This window comes from Brachyistius frenatus, unplaced genomic scaffold (genome assembly GCF_029030835.1).
Source record: "Brachyistius frenatus isolate BFR_SWC_R1_liver_20210118 unplaced genomic scaffold, ASM2903083v1 Contig_37, whole genome shotgun sequence".
Classification (NCBI taxonomy): domain Eukaryota; kingdom Metazoa; phylum Chordata; class Actinopteri; family Embiotocidae; genus Brachyistius; species Brachyistius frenatus.
Genome location: NW_027210636.1, coordinates 1,058,390 through 1,079,381, shown reverse-complemented (window position 1 = coordinate 1,079,381; position 20,992 = coordinate 1,058,390). Strand labels below are relative to the sequence as shown.

Sequence of the window (20,992 nt, the reverse complement as noted above, 5' to 3'; positions counted from 1 at the left end):
GGAAGCAGATCGTTTTATAAAAATTAAAAAAAAAAAAAAAAAAGCATAAAAGAAGAATCAGCGCTGAGAACTCTTAAGAGAAATATGCAATGACATGCCTGTTGCACAGGCGTGCCTGTATTTAAAAAAAAAAAAAAAAAAAAATCTTCCACTCCGGAATGCAGCGCGGTCATGATGATGGATTCATTAAGAGACTTAAAAAAAAATGAGTGAAAATGGAGAGAATTGACATCGATTTGAGGCTGGTATGAAAAAAGATAAACAGTGGTGGGGGGGAAACTTGACGGTGAGAGCTGTGGCTTGATGAATCAATACCAGGAGCTCCGCTGCGCATTGGAAGGAGGAGGAGAGGCTCAAATATATAGTGGCAAGTCCGAGATTGAATTTAAAACTAAAAACTGAGAAATTGTTCTGCGGTGCATCAGCAAACCTTTAAGAAATAATCCCCCCCCCCCCCCAAAAAAAAATGTGCACAATCCCGACAAGTGGTGCGTAACCACGGGGATGGCACAAGCCGGCGTGTGTTTCTGTGTCTGTGTGAGGGGTGGAGGGAGGGGGGGGGGAAAAAGAAAGCGTTCACAAACGCAGTGACCCCCTCCTCCCCCTCCTCCCCCTAAAGTAGCCATGCATGCATTTATGCGCGCGGACAACAGCTCTTACCTTTAGAAATCACGGACGCGGTGCCATAAACGAGGAGCAGGAGGCCCGCCGCGAGGAGGTAACGTCCGTTTGTCAGCGCGCCCATACCGACGCGTAGCTCTCCGCACGGATCCGCTATATAGAGGCGCCGGCGCTCCGGAGCTCCGGCGGTGCCTCCTCTCCGCCTCCCCCGAGCTGGACGAGCCCCGGCTGCGCAAGTTCCTCCTCCCGTAAGCCAGAGAAGGGGACAGTTTGACGCTGTGGTAGGAGTAGAAGAAGGAGAAGGAGAAGAAGACGTGAACGGCTTTCGGGCTGGACTGTTGTTCGGAAGGGAAGAAGCATCTTCACTTCACTTTTGCTGTGCGTGTGTGCGCAGCAGGGGAGACGTGCGCTCCGAGTTTACCCCCCTTTCCAGGCGGCGGCATCATCATCATCATCATCATCATCATCCCGGAGCCTGCCTCGTGCTTTAACCAATGGCAGAGTGAGAAAGGGCGGGGAGGAGGAGGAGAGACCGAGTAGTAGGGCTTCATGTGGACCTACTCACTCCAACATTTGTCTTTACTGTAATGCAGCAGTCACAAGTCCAGGGGCGGTGATACAGTTGGGGTTATTGGGGAGGCGCGCGAGGGGGGTTGGGGGGGGGGGGGTTAAAGGAGCAAGAAGTTAATTATTCACTAAACCATCAAAGCTGCATCTCATATAAGCCAAAGTAAAACGGTGACTGATAAATATGTGGATTTGTGAAAATGTCTCATGGCATTCTTCTATTCTGCCATACAGAAATAATTAAAAGCATGAAACTGAGCCAGCATTATTTTGAAGCACAGAATGAGCTTAAAATTCTGTCACTGTTACAAAATTTAAACAAATGTAAACCATGACCATGTGAATAATCTTTGAAAAACAAATTACATGATGGAAGTGGCCTTGCTGCAACGACAGATAACGAGCTGGTGCGAAGCAGACGACTATAGCCCCGAGGCCCCGAAGCTCTCAGCGAGTCTGAAAGACTCAAGGCTCAAAGTGCGGCAATTTGATTCGTTGCAAAAATTAGTTTTCAAAAAGAGCTCGGACCCACCGAGGCGCGCCGACATGACTCCTGAATGTGGCATCGTTGTGTCTGTGCGCTGAGAAGTTCAAAGCAGATTGTTCAAAGGACGTCGAGTGCAGAGAAAAGTCCAACTCAGTATCACGGCAAAGCGTGAAATAGACACGCCCTGTCTGCGCCAGTAAAACGTGAGATAGCCACGCTTTGGTCCCACTAGGCGTGAAAGTTTAAAGTTTTGTAAGCGGGAAACTTACACGCACTTAAAGGTCATGTGACATGGGATCATGTGACATAAGGTCACACAATAGAGTTTTTAAGACGAGACCTACAATGCGGGAGGATATGGTTTGACTCCAGGAGGTGACGAAGTTTTGCTTGACTTTTTCTTTTCTTTTCTTTTTTAAAACCTCAACCACATGTTTTTGTAAAAAGTTTCAGTTTCAAATCACGTGGCTCAAAGCATGTCGTAGAATTAATTTTCTTACACTACAGGAAAACGTGTAACTTTCACGCCTTTCACGCACCAAGCGTAGCTATTTCACGTTTTGCTATAGTGGACAGACGTATCCATTTCCCGTTTTGTCGTGATACCGGGTTGCAAAGGCAACAGTTAAAAACATATCTGTCATTTGACACTTAATGTCCATCTATTCAACGATGACACATTCTGAAAGTGAATAAAGTGTAATATGTAATGTGCTAAATGCAGCTTCTCTCTCCATCGCTGCAAATTCCCAGAGAAAAAATAACATACAGTGTAAATGTTTTGTCCAGCATTTAGAGCAAGTCGGCTCGCTTTAACAATAACTGCAAACCAACACTTTCGGGAGCCACCCCTTCAACTTCCTGTTCATAATCTTTGCTTTCCAGTAAAAAAAAAAATTCAGCAAGTCTGCTGCTGATGTCGTGAATATCACCGCCAAAGCCTCCCTTCCATCAAGCAAAAGCTCAGGGTGTTTCGTCAGGAAGTTCTTGACCTGATTCTGGTGTTGCACATATTTCTGCATTCAATTATGCTTTCGCTCTCGGTTGACACAGGCGCGATTGCTCCGTAATCAGTGTGGCCGGCAGAAAGCTGCATGGCTTTAAAATGTTCAATTTATGGATATGAAGAAAATTACACACTGGGGCAAGCAATCTTTCGCCACATCTGAATATTCAAATTGGAATCTTAATTCACCTAGCCTAATTATTGCAGCTTCGACTGAAGTAGCTACGAACTGACTTAAGTTTGAACTAATACCAACCACCAAAACTTCACAATTTCCCACTTACTCAAGTTCCTAAATACTTCGTCTTTCTGTGGTGTGAAAATGTCTGTGACAATTGTTCCTATCGTCTTAGATACAAAGTACATCCTTGAGTTTATAGTGTGCCAAAACAAATAAAAAGAAAGAAATCAGAATGAAAGCGTAGAGCGTGAAACCTTGGATTCATCGCTGAGCTGAATATGATGAGGTGAACTAAATACAACTGTTCTCTACCAACGGGAGGTTTATTGTGCTTTTCATTGTTGGGCCACATATGTCTTAAGAAAAACTGGACACTGGATAAAAGAAGCGGGAGCCCCACACCAAAAACATTTTCCAAACTTCCTCTATGAAATACCGGTATTATCCCCATGCATTCACAATTTTGGGCCCGTATACTATGTTCATTAGTGTCCTTATAGCATTGGGTTGAAAGAGAGAATCTCGAGACGTCTTGCTGGTCTAAAATAATCGTACAGCTTTTCCAGCCTTCCGAATGTTATTGGTCCAAATGGATCAAATTCTGATCGAATAAAGAATCATTTCTGAGGGTCAGTGTGAAGTTGTAGTTACACAGTTTGGCCACGATGCCGCATTTGCTTCCAAGAGGCAGCCAACTGTGACGTCGGCCGTTGGTTTCTTCTGAAGTTTTAAGTTCAGCATTTCAGGTCATCGCCATCTTGTTATTTTGGAGCCAGAGGTGACCATATTTGGACGAGCTGAGGAGGAGTAGCACAGGGCTGTCAATCAAACAGACGCGGCCCCAAATATACCACTATTTAAAGACTAATATTTAAATAATGATGGGATTATTAGCAGATGGACTGCCGCAAAACCAAGAAGAAGTGATTTACAGAATGGCACCATAATAACTGGTGGAAAAAAAAAAGATTGACTTTGTATGTTAATGAGAGAAGTTAAATGGGAGTCTATGGAGCCAGAAGCTTTTTGGAGGCAGTCCCTGGTGGCCCTAAGTGGTATTACAGTTGAAGGCTCTTCCGCATTGGCCTCACCTTTTAGACCCAGAGGTTCAATCTACTTTCATATACAGTCAATGGTTATTTCTCACCCTCAAATCAATTCTCATTTGATAGTAGAGCCAAAACTATTTTGATTATTAATATTGCATTAAATTACGAGAACTGTAACATCCACATGGTTTATTAACTCATGAAATGCTGACTATTCACCACAGAAATGCAAGTTAAGCCAGAGTCCAGCGTCATAACTTCTACAGCCATCATTACAGGGCTTCTGTTTTAAACACACAAAAACAGTCATCTGTAAACCATAAAACAAGCTAATTGTTTCTTTAAAAAAACCAACTCAGATTTAGCACCAACTTTAGCTTCGATTGGCTCATCAAATCTTCTAGATTCAATCATCATTTCTGCTGATAAAATCCACTCGTACATTTTACAAATTAAAGGCTGACCTTTTGTTCACAAGTTGTAAATCTGCCATCACCTTGCCCGTTCAGAAACTCCCTCAGTATTAAATGTAGAATCGCTGAGGTGCTCGGCAGAAGAAGATCGCACTTTTTTGACAAATCAGACTTTATTAAGTAACATCGGCGGGCACAAAAGGAAACTTCATGTTAACAACCTTCTGCCTCCTGCTGACCACTTTCATAACATCCTGTTCTGGACCGGGCTCTTGTGACGGGAGGCTGCAATGGATGTGAAAGGTGCACTTAAGGACAACCCCCTTGAAATGATTCACCTCTTGTAGCTTTTTATTTAAAATGATCGGGAGAGCAATCGGCGTAAGTACGTCCAGCCGTGCGAACAAAACAAAAGTGGGCAGCCCTTTTGTTTTCATGGATGGTGAGAGCTGAAAGAGCAGTACACAACTAGTTCAACTATACTTGACTGGAGAGCAGCAGTGGGATTACAGTGCATAATGGTTTTCGTTCCATTGCTGTAAGGCCACTAGAAATTGATGGGGATGTACAACTATTTTGCATCCACTAAAACCTTTTTTGTAGAAATCAAAAAATGTTTATTGAGCATGATGAAAAATGTCCCTGTCAAACATTGTCGTATTTTCCCGGAGGATTGCGTCGGGAAACATAATGGTCAAAGACAATATTGTCCTGTTTAAGCAAATCACTTCGAGGAAAGTTACATTTTGAGAAAAACTGCCATTTTTGTAAATGCCAAGAATAAGAATGGACTTTTTCCATGTGTATAATTTTGAAACAGTCTAAATGGTCTCGCGAATTAGATAATGTGGCAAAAATAAAGTTAATCATAATCCCAGGCTAACTCTGAAATAAAACAAAAAGGGGACCCAAGACTCATAATTGAACCCAACTCCTAGATGTTACATTTCTATACGACTAAATTGCAACAGCAAATACGTTTGAAAGGAAACATCACTACTACTGGATTACAGTTTCTATTAATGTGATGAGCATCAAATGAACATACTTGACATGTTGAACATACTTTGATACTGAATGCCAGCAATAATATCCAATTATGCAGTACATTGATGATTATGTTTAGGCAGAAAAAAGCTCTTCCTTTAAGGTTAGGGAAACCTTGTAGTCTGCTTTAATTTAGAAAAAAATCCACAGAGACTTGAGAAGTTTCTTTACATTTCATGAAAACAACAATATTGAGTGTTTTGTTGCCTAAACCACGAAGGGAGTCTGTACGCAAACCCTGGTCAACGCTCTGAGAGTCACGCATTTTGTGCACCCACCATCCACCCCAACCTCCTCCTATTAACGCCGATGCAGTTCATAAATGTGACACGTCATTCGTCCAGTTTTCATTCCTAAGAGACTGGGTTGCATAATTAGTGGTTTGCCGACAATGTTGTGGGGGCCAAGCCTTCAGCGAGCGCAGTAATCTGCCAGAAACATGCGGCAGTGAGGACCTCATCAGTCACATTCACCACATTAGGTTGCCAGAGCCGCTCGGCTCCGCTGCAGGTCTGCACCGCACTCAGATATCGTGCTATTGGAAGTTTTCCTGCATTTGTGACAGTCTTCCCTGTATTTTCCCTAAAACATGTCCTTGTAACAGCTGAATTCTACCTGATTGATATCTGCTGGGGTGCACGGTCAACCATGTTTTTTCACTTTAAGAAAGTTTTATTTTTGTCCAGAATTCACTGTTCAGTTCAGTCCTGCTTAATACAGTCAAAAACAGATTGCTTTGTGTCACAGATGGATATCGCCATCTATTTGAAGTTTTTAAAATCATACATCAAAGCCATTATCAAAGTCTATCTTTGTGAAATTACCTCCTCATTCCCGCAGGAGCTCCTGCTGTGCTCTCAGCGACGTGCGGTGATGATGAAACAGTGCACTGACACACCTTGCAGTACACATCTGCAACACGGCAAGCAAAGTGAAAAGTTCAACCACAGAGAAGTAAAACTAAAATTTTCCTTTAAAAGTGAAACACAAGCAGCTACTTGTTGTTGGCTGAAAAACTGCAGTTCCTCAAGTGGCCACTGGAGACCGGCTCCAAAAGCAAGTCAATCCTTATAGACCCCCAAACAAGTTCACAGCCTGGTACAAAAATAACAAAACCGTTTTGATCTCCATGGCTACTTCCTACATCCCTGTTCACGACATCTCGAGGCTTAAAGTTATGCATAATTAAAGTTAGGGCTGTTTTGATTGACAGGTGTATGCCGTGACAGTTGGTGAGTTGTCTGCAGGTTTCAACCAGGCTTCATTTGGCCCACCTCAGCTCCACTAACGCTTAATCGGGAGTAAGGCTAAGTCAGGCACTGCCAAGACGGCGACAGCAAGAGCCGCCCGGAGCTGAGCTTCAAAACCGCTTTTCAGGAAACCAATTGGTAATGTCATGGAGGCTCCGCCCATTTTTGTATTTACACACTATTGATGTGTTCAAATGGATGCCGTAAGCTCACGGTTACAGCATCGGGAGTCGTGAGCACCGTATGCGTGCCATTTAAGTGGTTAAACGTAATACTGGAAATGCAGAGTCACAGAAGAAAAGGTGACGTGACACAGCTGTGCTTCACCTCTACAAGTATTATCACATTTCATTTATCTTATATCATAGAGTGAGGTGATATTTTGTAAATCCAACCAATTATTTTTAGCATGATTACTGGCCTGTTTAAGAGCAATTATAAAAACGCCTGTGTTGCTGTGCCTTTAAAACTCAGCACGGCGTACAAGCAAGGGAATGCTAGCCTTCTTCACCAGGTTTGAGTTAAGGGTTACTTGATAATATGTCGGCCCATCGAGATTTAAAGCAATTAATAGGATTTATACTCTCTCCAGAAAAAGCTTTGCCTCTTGTTCAGATGTTCTACGGAACGGGACATTCATTCACAGAAAAAAAAAAAGTTCATAACATACTTACAGCTCTTTTGCTAACATTGATCGTTGATCTTAACTGTGTCGCCTGCAGAGGCTGAGCATCGCAGGACTAGAAAACAATAAAAAAAACATTAGGCCACAATAAAATATAATTATACAAGCAATATCAGGATTCCCACCTGGTGAACTGCTGCTGGCATTATTAAAAACATTCACGTAATCTGCAATATGAAACGGAGACAATATGGCCCAAATTTAATTTAGCTGATAATTGATACACTGTTGGTAAAGTGCTAAGATGATTCCCCGGGTGTACGTGGAGGTAATGGTCTGTTTGTGGAGCCGGCTGTGGAGGAGGAGGACATGTGGCACCACACTACGGAAACCAGGAAGAGGCTCAAATATCCCACCTTCAGCGGTCTGAGATTCCCTAAAGCTTATCGCCGAGCGGTCTGCTCAAACTCACACGGAGCCGTCAATGTGATGTGTGCAAAAAAAAAAACACACCGGAGATGAGTCGTGTTCAAACGGGTCACAACACCGCTGTGGAAATGACATCTTATTGCACTTGGATTGATGTTGCCGCGGCAACAATGTAACAAAGAAGATACTTAGATCCAAAGTAGGCGCTGGGTGAAAAACACAATCTAAATCTGCATTTTAGAAAAAGATCTGTTTGGATCTTTTGTATTCAAAAGGCCTGATGACGCCATTAAAGACAAAATTGTTGGTGTGGATGGGCTTCACACGTAAGAGACTGCCGTCACCGGTACTTCGAAATGCCATGAATTTGGCACCATTTAATCCCCGCCAGAATAAATTACACCTCTCATAAAGGCGTCCAGTCTTTAAAAGGATAATATTCTGTATTTTTTACCGTTAAAAAAAAAAATCCTACGAAAAGACCAAAACCGGCAATGAATGCGTTCTTCGAACAAGCATTAAGTGTCCGCCTATCAGAAGCACGCCACGTCTTATCCCTCTGTGCCACAGACTTCCATTGTTGTCCAAAAAAAAAAGTATGATTATTTGTAGCCTTTCGTAGCAGGAAACAAACAAAACCCCGGGTGATACTGTACCATGGTTAAGATCCATCATAGCACAATAGGCTACCGGGGCCTTGGAAGTGGTACATCTAAATGGAAAGCAGCCATCATTAATGTTATTACCACACTGGTGCGTTGTCCTGCTATGACATTTAAAAAACATACGTCACGAGAAAGGTCTTGTCCAATTAAAGCGCATAAACGTGTCACACTTTGCACCGGGTGACATATTCCATCATTACGATGAAAATCCTTGAGGGTGTTTATTTTTGGGTCAGTGCCACACAGACCGTCTTTTTGCTCTTAATATTGCTGAGGAAGCTACCAAAGTTGTTGTTTTTTCAGGTTTCAGCCTGCGCTCATTAGAGGAAAATAAGTAACACGAACGCCACAACTTAAAGCGAGCAAGCAAAACCTGCAGGCTGCTTAAAAGGTAGCTTATTACAAGTATGTTTTTTACATTGAGAAACCTTCGATAACAGGTGGAGTGGCTACTCAATTAGAAGATGGGTGGGTGCAGGTGTAAAATCATCTCAAGTGGGGATATAAAATTAGAGCAATCATGGTGGCATATCTGCTATTTCCTTTTTCGAGAAAATTAAGTGTGGCGTTGTCGTGGTTACTCAACTCTGCTAATTAGTGGAAACAACCCAAAGAGTCTAGAGTGAGTCATTTGAAGCCTGTAATTATTCACGGTAGTGCTAACAATGATGGTGTTAGCATGTTGATCATTAGCAAGTAGTTATAGGCTATTGTTACCTTAGATTGGTATGTTAGCATGCTAACCGTTGCTAATCAAACACAGAGTACAACACTGAGGCTAATGGGAATATTTTGTTTGCAAGTATTTGGTCTTAAAGAAGATACTGGTTGAAATGAATTGTTCACCTGAAAAATGGAACCTGAAAGAAAGCCAGGGCATCATTAGTCAGTATGACTTTCTATTTTTTAAAGTTAGTAGCGTTGCTAAATGTAGGATTGCTTCCTTTCGACACTAGGCTGTGATTATTTCCGAATGAAGTGTGCATTAATCCGCTACTGAAAATAGCCCCCGACAAAACGCATTATCTAGACCTTGTGATCTCGTGGTTACGAGAGGGTAAGTCGTGTGCACCGATTGAATGGCGTTCAATTACACGGTTAAGTTGTAAGCCAACGGCCAATGAGGATGGCGTCTAGAAGCCGCAAAAGTTAGCAAGCTAACAAGCGGGTAACTTGATGCAGGAGATGCAAAGGGACCGTTACGAAGAAAAAAAGTCTACGTGGCTAAAATGACAACATCCGACGCAAAATAGACTTCCGTGGCCATTTAGGTAAACAAACACGTTCAGAACTGGTGAACTAGAAGCTTATAGAAAATTTGGAGTGCTGACATCACAAATACCACAAGAGGGCGGCGTTCATATACCACCCCGTTTGAACGCAGCTTATGACTAGCACTTGCTAAAAACTTAATATATTTTGAAAGGTGGGCGTGTACACCTTTTTGTTTTTATTTTTCTACGTCCAAATCATGTCGGGGCTGTGCGCTACAGACAACGTTGATTTTGTTTGTGCATTTGCTGACAAGAAGAAAAAATGATCTAAAATGTTGGTACACATAATTAAGTTGATGGTAAAACTGCTATTTTAGTGTGCAGATTACAGTTTGATAGACCTAAAAATGCTGGCTGTATTTATAATAATAATAATAATAATAATAATAATAATAATAATAATAATGTGGCAAAAATAATAATTTAATCACATAACTCGATGTTATATTTGATTTTTAAACATAAAGGCATTTTTAATTAGCGTAGACAATGTTTGAAAGTTATCTCCGTGATGTATATCCAAAGGAACTTTAAGTATATTCAGAAATATGACAAGGATTTATAAGGCAATTTCTTCCCCCTCTCTGCTGCTCATACATAGTTTCACAACACACTGCGTTGAACTTCCAGACAGAAAGTGCTGCATATGGAGCTTCTCTGTTTTAATGTGGCCCTGAAAGCATGACTCACCCTCTACTCTGCTTCATTCAACATTAGTCCGTCACTTCATCACTGCTTTAATTATTATGATATGACGCAATGTATCCCAGACACTCAACAGAAACAGCTGCATAAACAAACTTACACGCAGAAAGGGTCAAATAAAGCCATAGCTATAGTGCAGTGGGCTTCACTGCGGTTGGTGTTTTTTTAGCTGCTGCCTCCACCTCCAGCTCTCCTTCCTGTATCGATTGAAAAGGGGAAAAAAAGTTACCTTTAAAAAGTACATATCTCTTGTTTCCCCTTTCTACTAACATTTCCCAAGTTAATGGTCATGTACCAGCACACGGCACAATACAAGAAAGGTCATGTCCAAAAATATCACCCATCGAAATTCATCACATGGTGGACGGCACGGATGGAGTGATTCGGATTTCCTCCGGGGAGGGTTTCCATGTACACACAAAAGCTTTAAGCTTCGTCTTAAAGAGATTCCACAGTTTTTAGAGTTTCATCATCCCGTCCTCTCTGCTTTCCCAGACCTGCCTCCCCTCATCTGATCCCAGCTGATCCCTCTGCCATCATTAGACTGAGACTGAGCACTGTGTGGAGAAAATACGGGAGTGATTGTAGCCTACACTGTAGGTAAACCAAAGTTAACATGTGCGTCGTACTGTATATTCTCTTTAGATGTGTCCGAGTAGCATATTTAAGTAAAATATGTCATCGTCTTATTATCCTTTTAATTTGTTCTCAAATTCATTTTTATTTTTCTGGTACAGAAAACAACTATCTTTATACAACTTTATACAACTATCTGTCTTATTATTGGCCTGTCAATCATCTGTAAAGCACTTCGAACTGCACCAAAATGTATGAAAAGTGTTATGTAAATAAAGTTTGATTGATTGATCGCCAATGTAAGGGAGTTGTTTTTCCTCCTAGCTTACATGGGAATTGTTGGGTTCTATTGTATAATGTTGTAAAGTTCTGGAAAGATGCAAAGATTTCCCTGCGGCCCTATTTAAAAACTATTTAATATTCAAATTTGTCCTGATTTTATTAAATTTGGGAAGATAACACTAAGGATTAAATGCCTAAATAACACAGTTTCTGAAGATTTTCAGTGAAAGCGATGGCACCTCGAAGGGTTTCTGGGTTTTTAGCACCCCTTTATAAATCGTCATTTTTTTACATGTTTCGTGAGATCAAAATGTAGATGTCTCATCCACAAAATCTAACTGGATCATGAATAAAATCATTTTTAACTCAAAGTAGAGGAGATCAGTCAATTAGTCATGAATGATATTATAAATGCTGTTAAATGTGTGTATTGTTTGTGTCTGTTGCTTATTTGTGTGTATTATGCAGTAACAAAACACATCCATAAAAAGGCATTACACACTAGCTTAAGCTATAAACGCTGTCATATGTGGCATTGGATGGATCTATATACATGTCGCTATACAAATAAATGTACAGAATGATCAGTACAGGCTATATGCAGGAGAATTGACGTACCTATGACATGCATGTCGTAGACAATAGTGTACAGTATGTACAGAATAAAAGGAAACCTTCTGAAAGAGGTTGCTGTTTACTTCGGTGTTATATCACCAAACAATGTGTGTATTCTTGAGGTTTAACAAACTATACCTTCTTAGTAAAAAAAATTTAAAAAAAAAAAAAAGAACATGCCTTTGTTGCAGCATTGTTATGGTAAAAACAGATGGTATGAGGAGCTCATGTACCATGCAAGCAAAACATGGGACCATCTGTAAAAGTGACGATTGTTTTTGCCGGTGTTTTGTTAGATCTTATTCTGGCCCGGTGATGAGGACGAGTAGACTTACTGCTTTTCAAAACTCTCAAGCGTCTCCGATCCAAAGAGCCCAAGGTTATTCATTTTGCCTTTCACATTTGTGGAGCTGCTACTGACTGAGTTTTCTGTGGTGATGATTTTTTTTTTTTTTTTTTTTTTTTTTTTTTAAGAGTGAAAAAGAGTGGGTTGAAAATGAATCCGATTCAAAATGTTCACACAACACCTGTTTTTTGATGGAGAGTTTTTGAAAAGATGGTTTAATTTCCTGTTTAAGAATTTTCAATGATCGGCTCACAGGTTAAACCGGAGTGGCCATCGAGAGGTTCCTCGTTGAGCTGTTTTACCAAGTGGGCCAATGGTGAAGTGAAAAATAAAAGAGCGAGCCGGCATCTCCCGAACACCAGTCTTCCCCTCAGTATATCTGCAATGACATATCTGCGGGAGTCTCTTTTAAACACCGATTGAACACTGACCTGGAGAGAAGAGGACCTTTATAGACTAAATTTACATTGATAATAAAGGTATGAAGATAGGGGATGAAATGTTAAGAGAAAATTAGCCTGCAAAAACAGACGCATCCAAAAGCCTAATGGCAACCCGCTGAGGGGTTCAGCAGTGCATCAGCAGCATCTTCAGTGAGACCAAATCGAGGTCTGTTTTTTTTTTTTTTAGGGGAAAAGATGAGTTACAGTGGTTCAGTTTCCTGCTCTGCTTTCAAAAGAAATTCTAAGTTGCTAATTATTTAAACAAAGTGCTGACATTCTGTCTTTGTGATTAGCCTGGAAATGGAAAGATGCAAGGGTGTCAGTTCGAGACTGAGGTCATAAAAAGGTGCTTCACAAAATATGAACTGTCCCATTGTAAATCACAATGTACAAAACTGCACAATTAGATGAAAGCTATTATCAGCATGTAACACCGTACACCGGTGTTTCTATTTCGTGTATCACCCCACAAATTATGACAGCTGTCTGCTAACCATGTATTTGTTTGTGTGCTACTTTTTGGTGGTGGTACTGGATGGCAGTCTTTTTCCAAATTGCAAATACTGTGTATATGTCAGCCCCAGCTGTGCATAATATGTTATTTTATGAGCACGATACTGTTGCATTGTTTCTGATTTTCTTCCTGCACGACAGACTATGAAATTACGGTTTCTGAGACCATTAATGCCGGAGACAGGATTGTTCCACTGTGGTCCAAATATACAGAACATTCTCAAATAAAGAGTGGAAGCAAAACTAAATCAAACCATCAAACCACAATGGACTGTTGAAAGATATCACTAATAAACCGAGCCACTGAAGCTGCAAATTGTGCTTAAAGTAATGTAGAGAACCACATTGTTGAGCCGCCACCAAGACTATTTACTGTGTTTGGGCCAGTGGCCAGCGCACATCAACAAGCCTCCAGGGTCTGAGGAGAGCAGCTTTACCAAAATCCTATCTTTTATATTCATTAAGACTCCTACCGAGGCGCACAGCACAGCCTGGGAAGGAAGGAAGTGAGCTGTAACAGAGATGGAGCAGAGAGACTTTCCAAAAAACAACAACAACAACAAAACACTCCAACATTTTAATTACAAGACTAAAATCTACTGTATAGATTATAAGTACACCTGCTGCGGTATCATAACCCATTTACCACAAATCTCTGATGCTTTCCAACACCGAACCATTGTGAAAAACCAAGCTGCAGGGCTTGAAAAATTACAATGTGTTCTGTTTACCAACCGTATTTTCGTTCACTTCTGGATGCAACAACAACAACAGAAATCAATTAGCAGACACTTGCAACTCGCTGGAGTTCCTGAATGTAATCCTCAGCATTTAACTCCATTACTCTACCTTTTCAAACAGCAAACAGAGACGGCTGGTAAATAAAAAAAATTAAATAAATAAATTGCATGATGTAAAACCAAGCGGTAAACAACAGTGACGCCACCCAGTGGTTTGTGAACCGCCGTTGTAAAACCTTGAGTTAAAATTTCAGCCATCTTCATCGTGTTATTTTGGAATACACAGGCTTGTCAATCAAACACAGCTTTTTGAGCCCTAATTTCTGATTGATGACGGGATTATTTTCAGATGGACCGAGAGAAAACGAATAAGAAGGAGCGACCTTTGCTATCAACACCGTAATAACTCGTGGAAAAAATGAATTGACTTTGTATTTCATGAGGGAAGTTGAATGGGAGTCTATGGAGCCGGAGCCTTTTTGGAGCCAGCACCCAGTGGCACTTGGTGGTATTGCAGTTGAAGGTGTTTCCGCATCGGCATCACTTTTCAGATCCGGAAGCTACAAACACTTTTATACAGTCTTTGATTTTAAAGTTTTACTTCTCCTGGAAAACTTTAAATAACATCTCTGTCAATTGCATAACGGAACCTTGAGTAGTTGTATTGTGAAGAACGTGTTTGTACATTGAATTTACGAGCTTGAAAAAGTGGATTCAGAGTCAAATCTTAAAAGCAAGTACGCGCCTCAAAATCTCCTGTAAAATAAAGAAAGTATTTTGCCTCAGAAGTCTGGTCTTCATTTAAAATAGTAGCTTTGTCCGATTGTCGATACGCAGTATGGGCGGTTAGAATTTGCACTTGGAAATTATGAATTGAAGTGAATCATCTGTTTTATTGTTCAAAAATAAAACGGTTTTTATTTAAATTTCCTTTGCTTCATAATACAGATACAAAAAAAGAAAAAGTAAATCAGTTCTATTTTGGCTTTGAATTACAGTTGGATTAAAATCATCGCTTTGTGCCAGAGGCCTCTGCTGGAACACCTCATGTAAATCTTCCCTATATGAGGTTTAATACATAACATAATGCATGAAAGAAAACGCGCAATGGAACACCACGAGTCTGTTGATTCTCCTGGTTTTGCCACACACACACACACACACACACACACACACACACACACACACACACACACACACACACACACACACACACACACACACACACACACACACACACACACACACACACACATACGAGGAAGACAATTCTATTACCTTGCATGCAGGGACCTTTCAATTTATTTCTGGAAGGTGCTCTCTCCATTTGCAGAATAGTGCTACTCTTGGCATGTAGCGCTTGAAGTGTGCTCGTCCAAGCACAGGATGAATGACACTACTTACTGTATTCTTATTACCGCTCGCTGCCTTTTCTGCGGAGGTGGGTGGGGGGGTATGGAGTGATGCCATTTATCATGCCAGACACGAGGCTGGTTTTTTATCAAATACATTTTCTCCTACAGGGAGTTCACAGCGGCGTTTTTTTTTTTTTTTTTTTTGATGCATTTTTCCAAATTTATTGGACATCTTTATTTATATATTTTTCTTTTAAGGTGAGCAAGCTTTAGCCTCTGGATGCTCCCGGCTACAGGAGCCACTGTCCTCGTCACTTTGGGTGTCACGAAGTATTGAGTGGTTGTAATGTGGAACATCCTCTGGGGGATAAACCTTAATTTCTTCAAGGGAACATATGTCAAAAATCCATAAACAAACCGGGCAGTGAGAGCGTTTGATAGCTGGACTGCCTGAAGGCTTTTGTCTCGTGGAAGATTACTGTAGGTAGCCCCAGGAGATTCAGAAACAGATGAGGTGACTCCCGCATGTATGCAGATGTGACGCGTGCTATGCTTATGGACTTTCAATGAGAGGTAGGCCGTGCAAATCCCGGGCTTATGGGAGCCACGGTACCTAACGGGGAAGTGTGTTGCTTCACTGCGAGGCTGTCGAACAATCAGGTTGTTCTTTCGAATTTACGGCATCACTTTTAAAAAGGAAGATTTGCTCTGAAAACAGGCTAAAAATCAATTATTACCCAGGGATCGTGATTGAATCTGTAAAACCATTAGTTGGTAAATATATTGTTAATTACTTTCAGTTTTTTACCAAATCCATCTACTTGGCTGTGACACTTTGTACAAACATTCATGGTAAACAAAGACTGAACTTTGCAGATCCTCTTTTTTTTTTTTTTGCCTGGCATGAATTTGCCAGACCCATTCGTGCCTTCTATGGGAGGAGCTGTAATAGCTTCGGTGATTCCTTAAAGCAGCAGTATAGATCCTATTTTTACATTAACAACGGTGCACAAAACTTCTTGCTAAACTACCAGATGTTACTGCGTCAGATTACTGCAACACAAACAGCAGAAACATACAAAGACTATAAAAGCTCTCTCCAGTCATTAGAGCGAGGCACCGAGCAGACAGTCCCATCCACAGATCAAAAATCAATGGCCAGCTTTGTCAGCAGACTAAGTAAGTTTGATGATAGACGTGCAGCCCTCACATCTCAAAGATGATAACTTAAGACACGCTTCTCGTCTTCATTGTCGAAGGTGAGGGTTTTGGAAGTTCGATGGCATTTGTTGAGCCCGATTTTACAGAGTGAATTAATTTCTCTTTCTCTCTCTCTCTCTCCGGTGGGGGGAGAAGGTCTTCGAGTAATAGTCTTTGAATAAAGGTCGACCAGTTCCCAGCAAATAGTGAATCGTATTTTTGCTCGAAATGCCCACGCGATCATGAGCTATTTTGTAGTCTTAAATATTGAATGTAAAACCTGTTTTCGTGTTTGTTTGTTTAAAAAAAGAAAGACTAAATTGCAACAAATTGACTTCGGTTTCCATCCCGACCTGCTCCTCCTCCGACACGTAGAGCCAAAATCAACAATACACACAACGATCAAGGGGGCCGACTCCGAGAAAAATGATGTTGAGCTCCGCTGAGAGTTGTCGAACCCATCCAAGGACTGATGGCTGAAGACTCACAGATTCCTGTCTGCTCGGCCTTACCGGCTTTCTAAAACAATTCGGCCTTGTTCACGCTCTCTGCGGCCTTTGAACTACAGGTGCTCATCCTCGAGGTCTGCTGGATGCGCCGGCACATTATTCTTCCTTAAAGATACGACAACACACTGTGGGTTGGACAGAAAAAATGAGAAGAAGGGGGAGTGTCATTTATCACGATCAGGGCTGCCGCTTTGACTCGCGCCATGTGGAGGTATAGGGATTATACGGGGGACATTTTTCAGTGGGGGGGTGGGGGGGGGACAGTGTTGCTATGTGGTATCGAGAGGGGCAGTGGAGGATGTGTTTTGACTGCTGAGACGGAGTTTCGCCAGGTTTAGGTTGAGGATATTGACGCCGTGCAACAGGGAGCCACAGAAATGTTTAAGGGGCAAGTCAGAGGTTTTTATTGCCCCTGCAATGAAAAGTCAATAAAAATGTGACTTTACTCTTTGTGTCAACTCAAAGCCACTGTAATTTAAAGGGGCTGTGAGTCGTATTGATTCGCTTCTCGGTCCTAATGGTCCCAAAGACACCGTTACATGTTGATAAAAGTGACAGAATAGTTGCCGTAATGCATTTTTTAAATAAAAAAATAAAAAAGCCGCTTCACTAAACATTGCTGCACCACAGGCTTTTTATGGTGACTTATATTTTAACTCAAGTAAACACTATTGAATGTGTGAAAATGTACGCCGGCCGGCAGACCTGGTCCCCTCCCTCCCCCTCAAACACACACACACTTATTATCAATCGCATGCTGGTTCATGCATATCCTTAAAATTCATATTCAAACATCAGTCCATTACTTTAAGACATGAAGGTCAGTCGGTCCACAAAACTTCAAGAACTTCTTCACGTTCAGTCACAAAAAACATCAAACAGTCATGAAACCGCCTCTCGAGGACTACTCCTGGAAAGGAAGACCAAGGTTGTGGGCCAATACTTCAAATAAAGCAGTCTGTCCTTTCTAAAGCACTTTTCCTGGACCTCGATGGAAAACATTGTGAGGTCATGTGAAGGAGAATTCTTGAGGACCTACTGTCAGTCCTTAAGTGCAGTCGGTGATTAGAGAATCCAACTCCACTTATGTGAGGTCGTAATTATGGGACAGAAAATGCTACTGACGTAGGTCTGCCGTGTTGAAATGTCACAAAGATAGAATGCCAAAAAAAAACTCTTCTCAGATACTTCATCCCTTATATCGTGTTGTTTCATGCAAATGATACAAATGTGGAAAACCCAGTTATAAAATACTTCGTTACCAACGTTCATCACCAAAATGAGTGTCACAGTCATGAACCCCAATTATTACGACTAGATGACAACAACTGATAAATCCATGCAAGACAAGTATAAACGAGTTCGGCCTACAAATTGCTTCCTGTACATATGATCATTAAGTTTCCAGCATGTTGAAAAACTTCATCGAGCTAAACACACTTCATGTCTCCATTTCTTGAAAGACTCTTGAAGGATTTACTGCTGGAAGTTCAAAACTTAAGCATATTAGAAAGATGAGGCATTAGATGGAAGAAGGTTAATATGCAAAGAGTAACTTATACTATGATCTGCTTACCTTGTTGCTCATGTCGAATGTGTGATTTCATGGGTGGCCGAATGGTGCATTGCTTTCTGCCGCAAGGAATTGTGGGACGGCATTATCACCTTTCCTTTGATAAAAGATGAGGAAGGATCTTTGGTAAGCATTTAGAGAATAAAACCAATGCTCATCACAGTTAGCACTTTGACACTTCCGGGTCATTTCACTCAGTTAGTAGCAGAATGGTCTACGCAACCGCGGACCGATGGTTCTCTCTGCTGCGGAGAAGAGAAGTTCAATAGAGGTAGCAGCCTCAGAAATCATCAATTAACAACCTCAGATTAGAGCCCACATCAATGCTTCCCAGAGTTCAAGCAGCAGACACATCTCAGCATGAAACTGGGTGTATCAAGCCTTCATGGTCCAAATGCTACACGACTGCTGAGGGAGGCCAATGAGACGAAGAGAAACGCATTGGAAGTTGTTTGATTACATGTTTGGTGGCTTTTGATGATTTGAGGAGTGCTTTGCTGATGCACTGTTCGGAAACACGTATTCAACATGGCACAACGCGCTACCGCAACCTTCTGCAGAGATATCTGGTTTGTGCTTAGTGGGACGGAACGATGAACAAAACACACCTCAAGGCTTAGTAACAGCTATATGAACGAAAAAGCAGAGTGATGGAGTGCTGCATCGGGGGAGTTGACGTCCACAGTCACCAGATCTTAACCCCAGCGAGATGGTTAGCGATGAGTTCGACTGCAGAGTGAAGGAAAAAGGCAGCCAACAAGACTGCCAGCAAAAGCTCCAGTTGATGACCTCATAAAGCTCGTCGAGAGACCGGCCAAGAGACCAAAGCAAAAAAAAAGATGATACATAACTATAACCATGTATTGTTTTGATGTCTTTAATTTTGTATACAAAATAGCAATAATAAATCTTATCTATTTCTCAGCTAGAGTACAATTTGTTCACGTCAACAGTGAATCTTCCATACGCAAAAGTTTTTGTCACGGAGTTCCACAGGGTTTTGCACTAGGACCAATACTTTTTACGTCATACATGCTTCACTTTGGCAATATGGAATTGGAGGCACTGCGTAATGTTCCGTCGCTACACAGATGATGCTTTGCTTTATATAACTATGAAGCCAGGTGAAACCAATCTGGTAATTAACTTTAGCATATCTTAAAGACATAAAGGCCCAGATGACCTGTGAGTTTCTACCTCTTAAGTTATGGTATTTGAACCTAAAAACATCAGAACCTAACAGTCTAACGTTATAGTGACTCTGGTTGGCTTACTTCAGCTTCAAAGGAACCCCGGAGCTATTTTGTTGCGTCTAGCTTGCGATTCGGCGCAGCCAATAAGAACTTGAATTTAAATAAAACGAATGAAAAGCCATTGAATGAGTTGTTGTGCCCGTATTGTATCCAATAGATAACAAAGATTAGACAGACGGGCAAAACTCATGAGCTACATATCAAATTTCACTAGGACTTTAATCCTCCATGACAACGGGCCGAAAGAAAAAGTGGGCGACGCGTCTCGGTAACTGATACGAACGATGTCTCGCTGTCAGCTAGAACGCTCACAACCAATTTGTTTGTCTGATGTTGAAAGCTAAAATGGACTGAAGCTGACAGGCTTTCACTGGATTAACAATGACAGCAGCCGCTTTAACTCCCCTTCCACGAGTCGGCGTAAACAATTAGGCGGTACTGGAGAACTGAACCCTCAATTGTTCTGTCGGAGACCCCCCGCGGAAGGATGTCTTCGCTTGTTTCTTCGTGCTTACCGTTTATTCGAAAGGAAAACTCGGCGTATTACGAGGTAAAGTCTGTCCCTGGTCTGACCGCCGAGGAGGACACACCAGCTCATGCCCGTCCCGAGAACAGATGCACCGATAGACGTACGCACATGGAAGAGTTGGATGTTCAGCATCAGAGACTGCTCACTCACACCAGATAGCAGTCTTACCTTTGACTCTCCTTCTTATGATAATTACGCTAAGCCGTGCCACCAGCTCTTTTCTTTAATCTCCCTCTTGCTTTAAAGACAAGCCAAGTATTTTCTTTCTTTTTGTCGCACGTGCGCAGGATCCCATCATAGAGCGCTCTTTATCGAGGCAATGAAGTATTCTCACTTGGAATAAAAAAAAGAAAAAAGAAAAAAAGGTGATAATAGTGCACTACCCCCCCATCGCAGGATATAGAGCTGGAAGTGAGTCGACTAATTAAAGAGGACAAAATATTTGAAACATCACTTCTCAAATAAGAATCATTTCAAACTACATTTCAGCATTTCAAAGTACATCCCCAAAAAAGGGTTCGCAGTCAAATCAACACCTCTCAAAAATTTATAAGCGTCAAAAAGGGAGAATATATTTCAGGTTTGCTGCATCAGCAGTGGTGGAATGTGGTTAAGTACATTTCCTCAAGTACTGTACTATATTTTGGTTTATACCACTTACTGCATTTATATTTCTAGCTGCTAATTAGTTACTTTAGTTATAAACAAATCAAGATCTGTACATACAAAACAAATGCAG

At 41.4% G+C, this 20,992-nt stretch overlaps 1 protein-coding gene across 3 annotated transcripts in view; it reads right to left on the bottom strand.

Annotated features, from left to right (window-relative positions):
• unc5db (unc-5 netrin receptor Db) overlaps positions 1-20,992 on the bottom strand; it is a 298,267-nt gene that overhangs the window by 167,048 nt on the left and 110,227 nt on the right. The window contains exon 2 of one of the 3 annotated variants that reach the window (XM_069701513.1): positions 661-897. In XM_069701513.1, coding sequence (XP_069557614.1) covers positions 661-745 — 85 coding nt within the window. In that variant the 5' untranslated portion in view covers positions 746-897. Of the gene's footprint in view, positions 1-660; positions 1,194-20,992 lie in introns of those variants that run through there. The other 2 variants (XM_069701515.1, XM_069701514.1) reach the window with 2 other exon arrangements.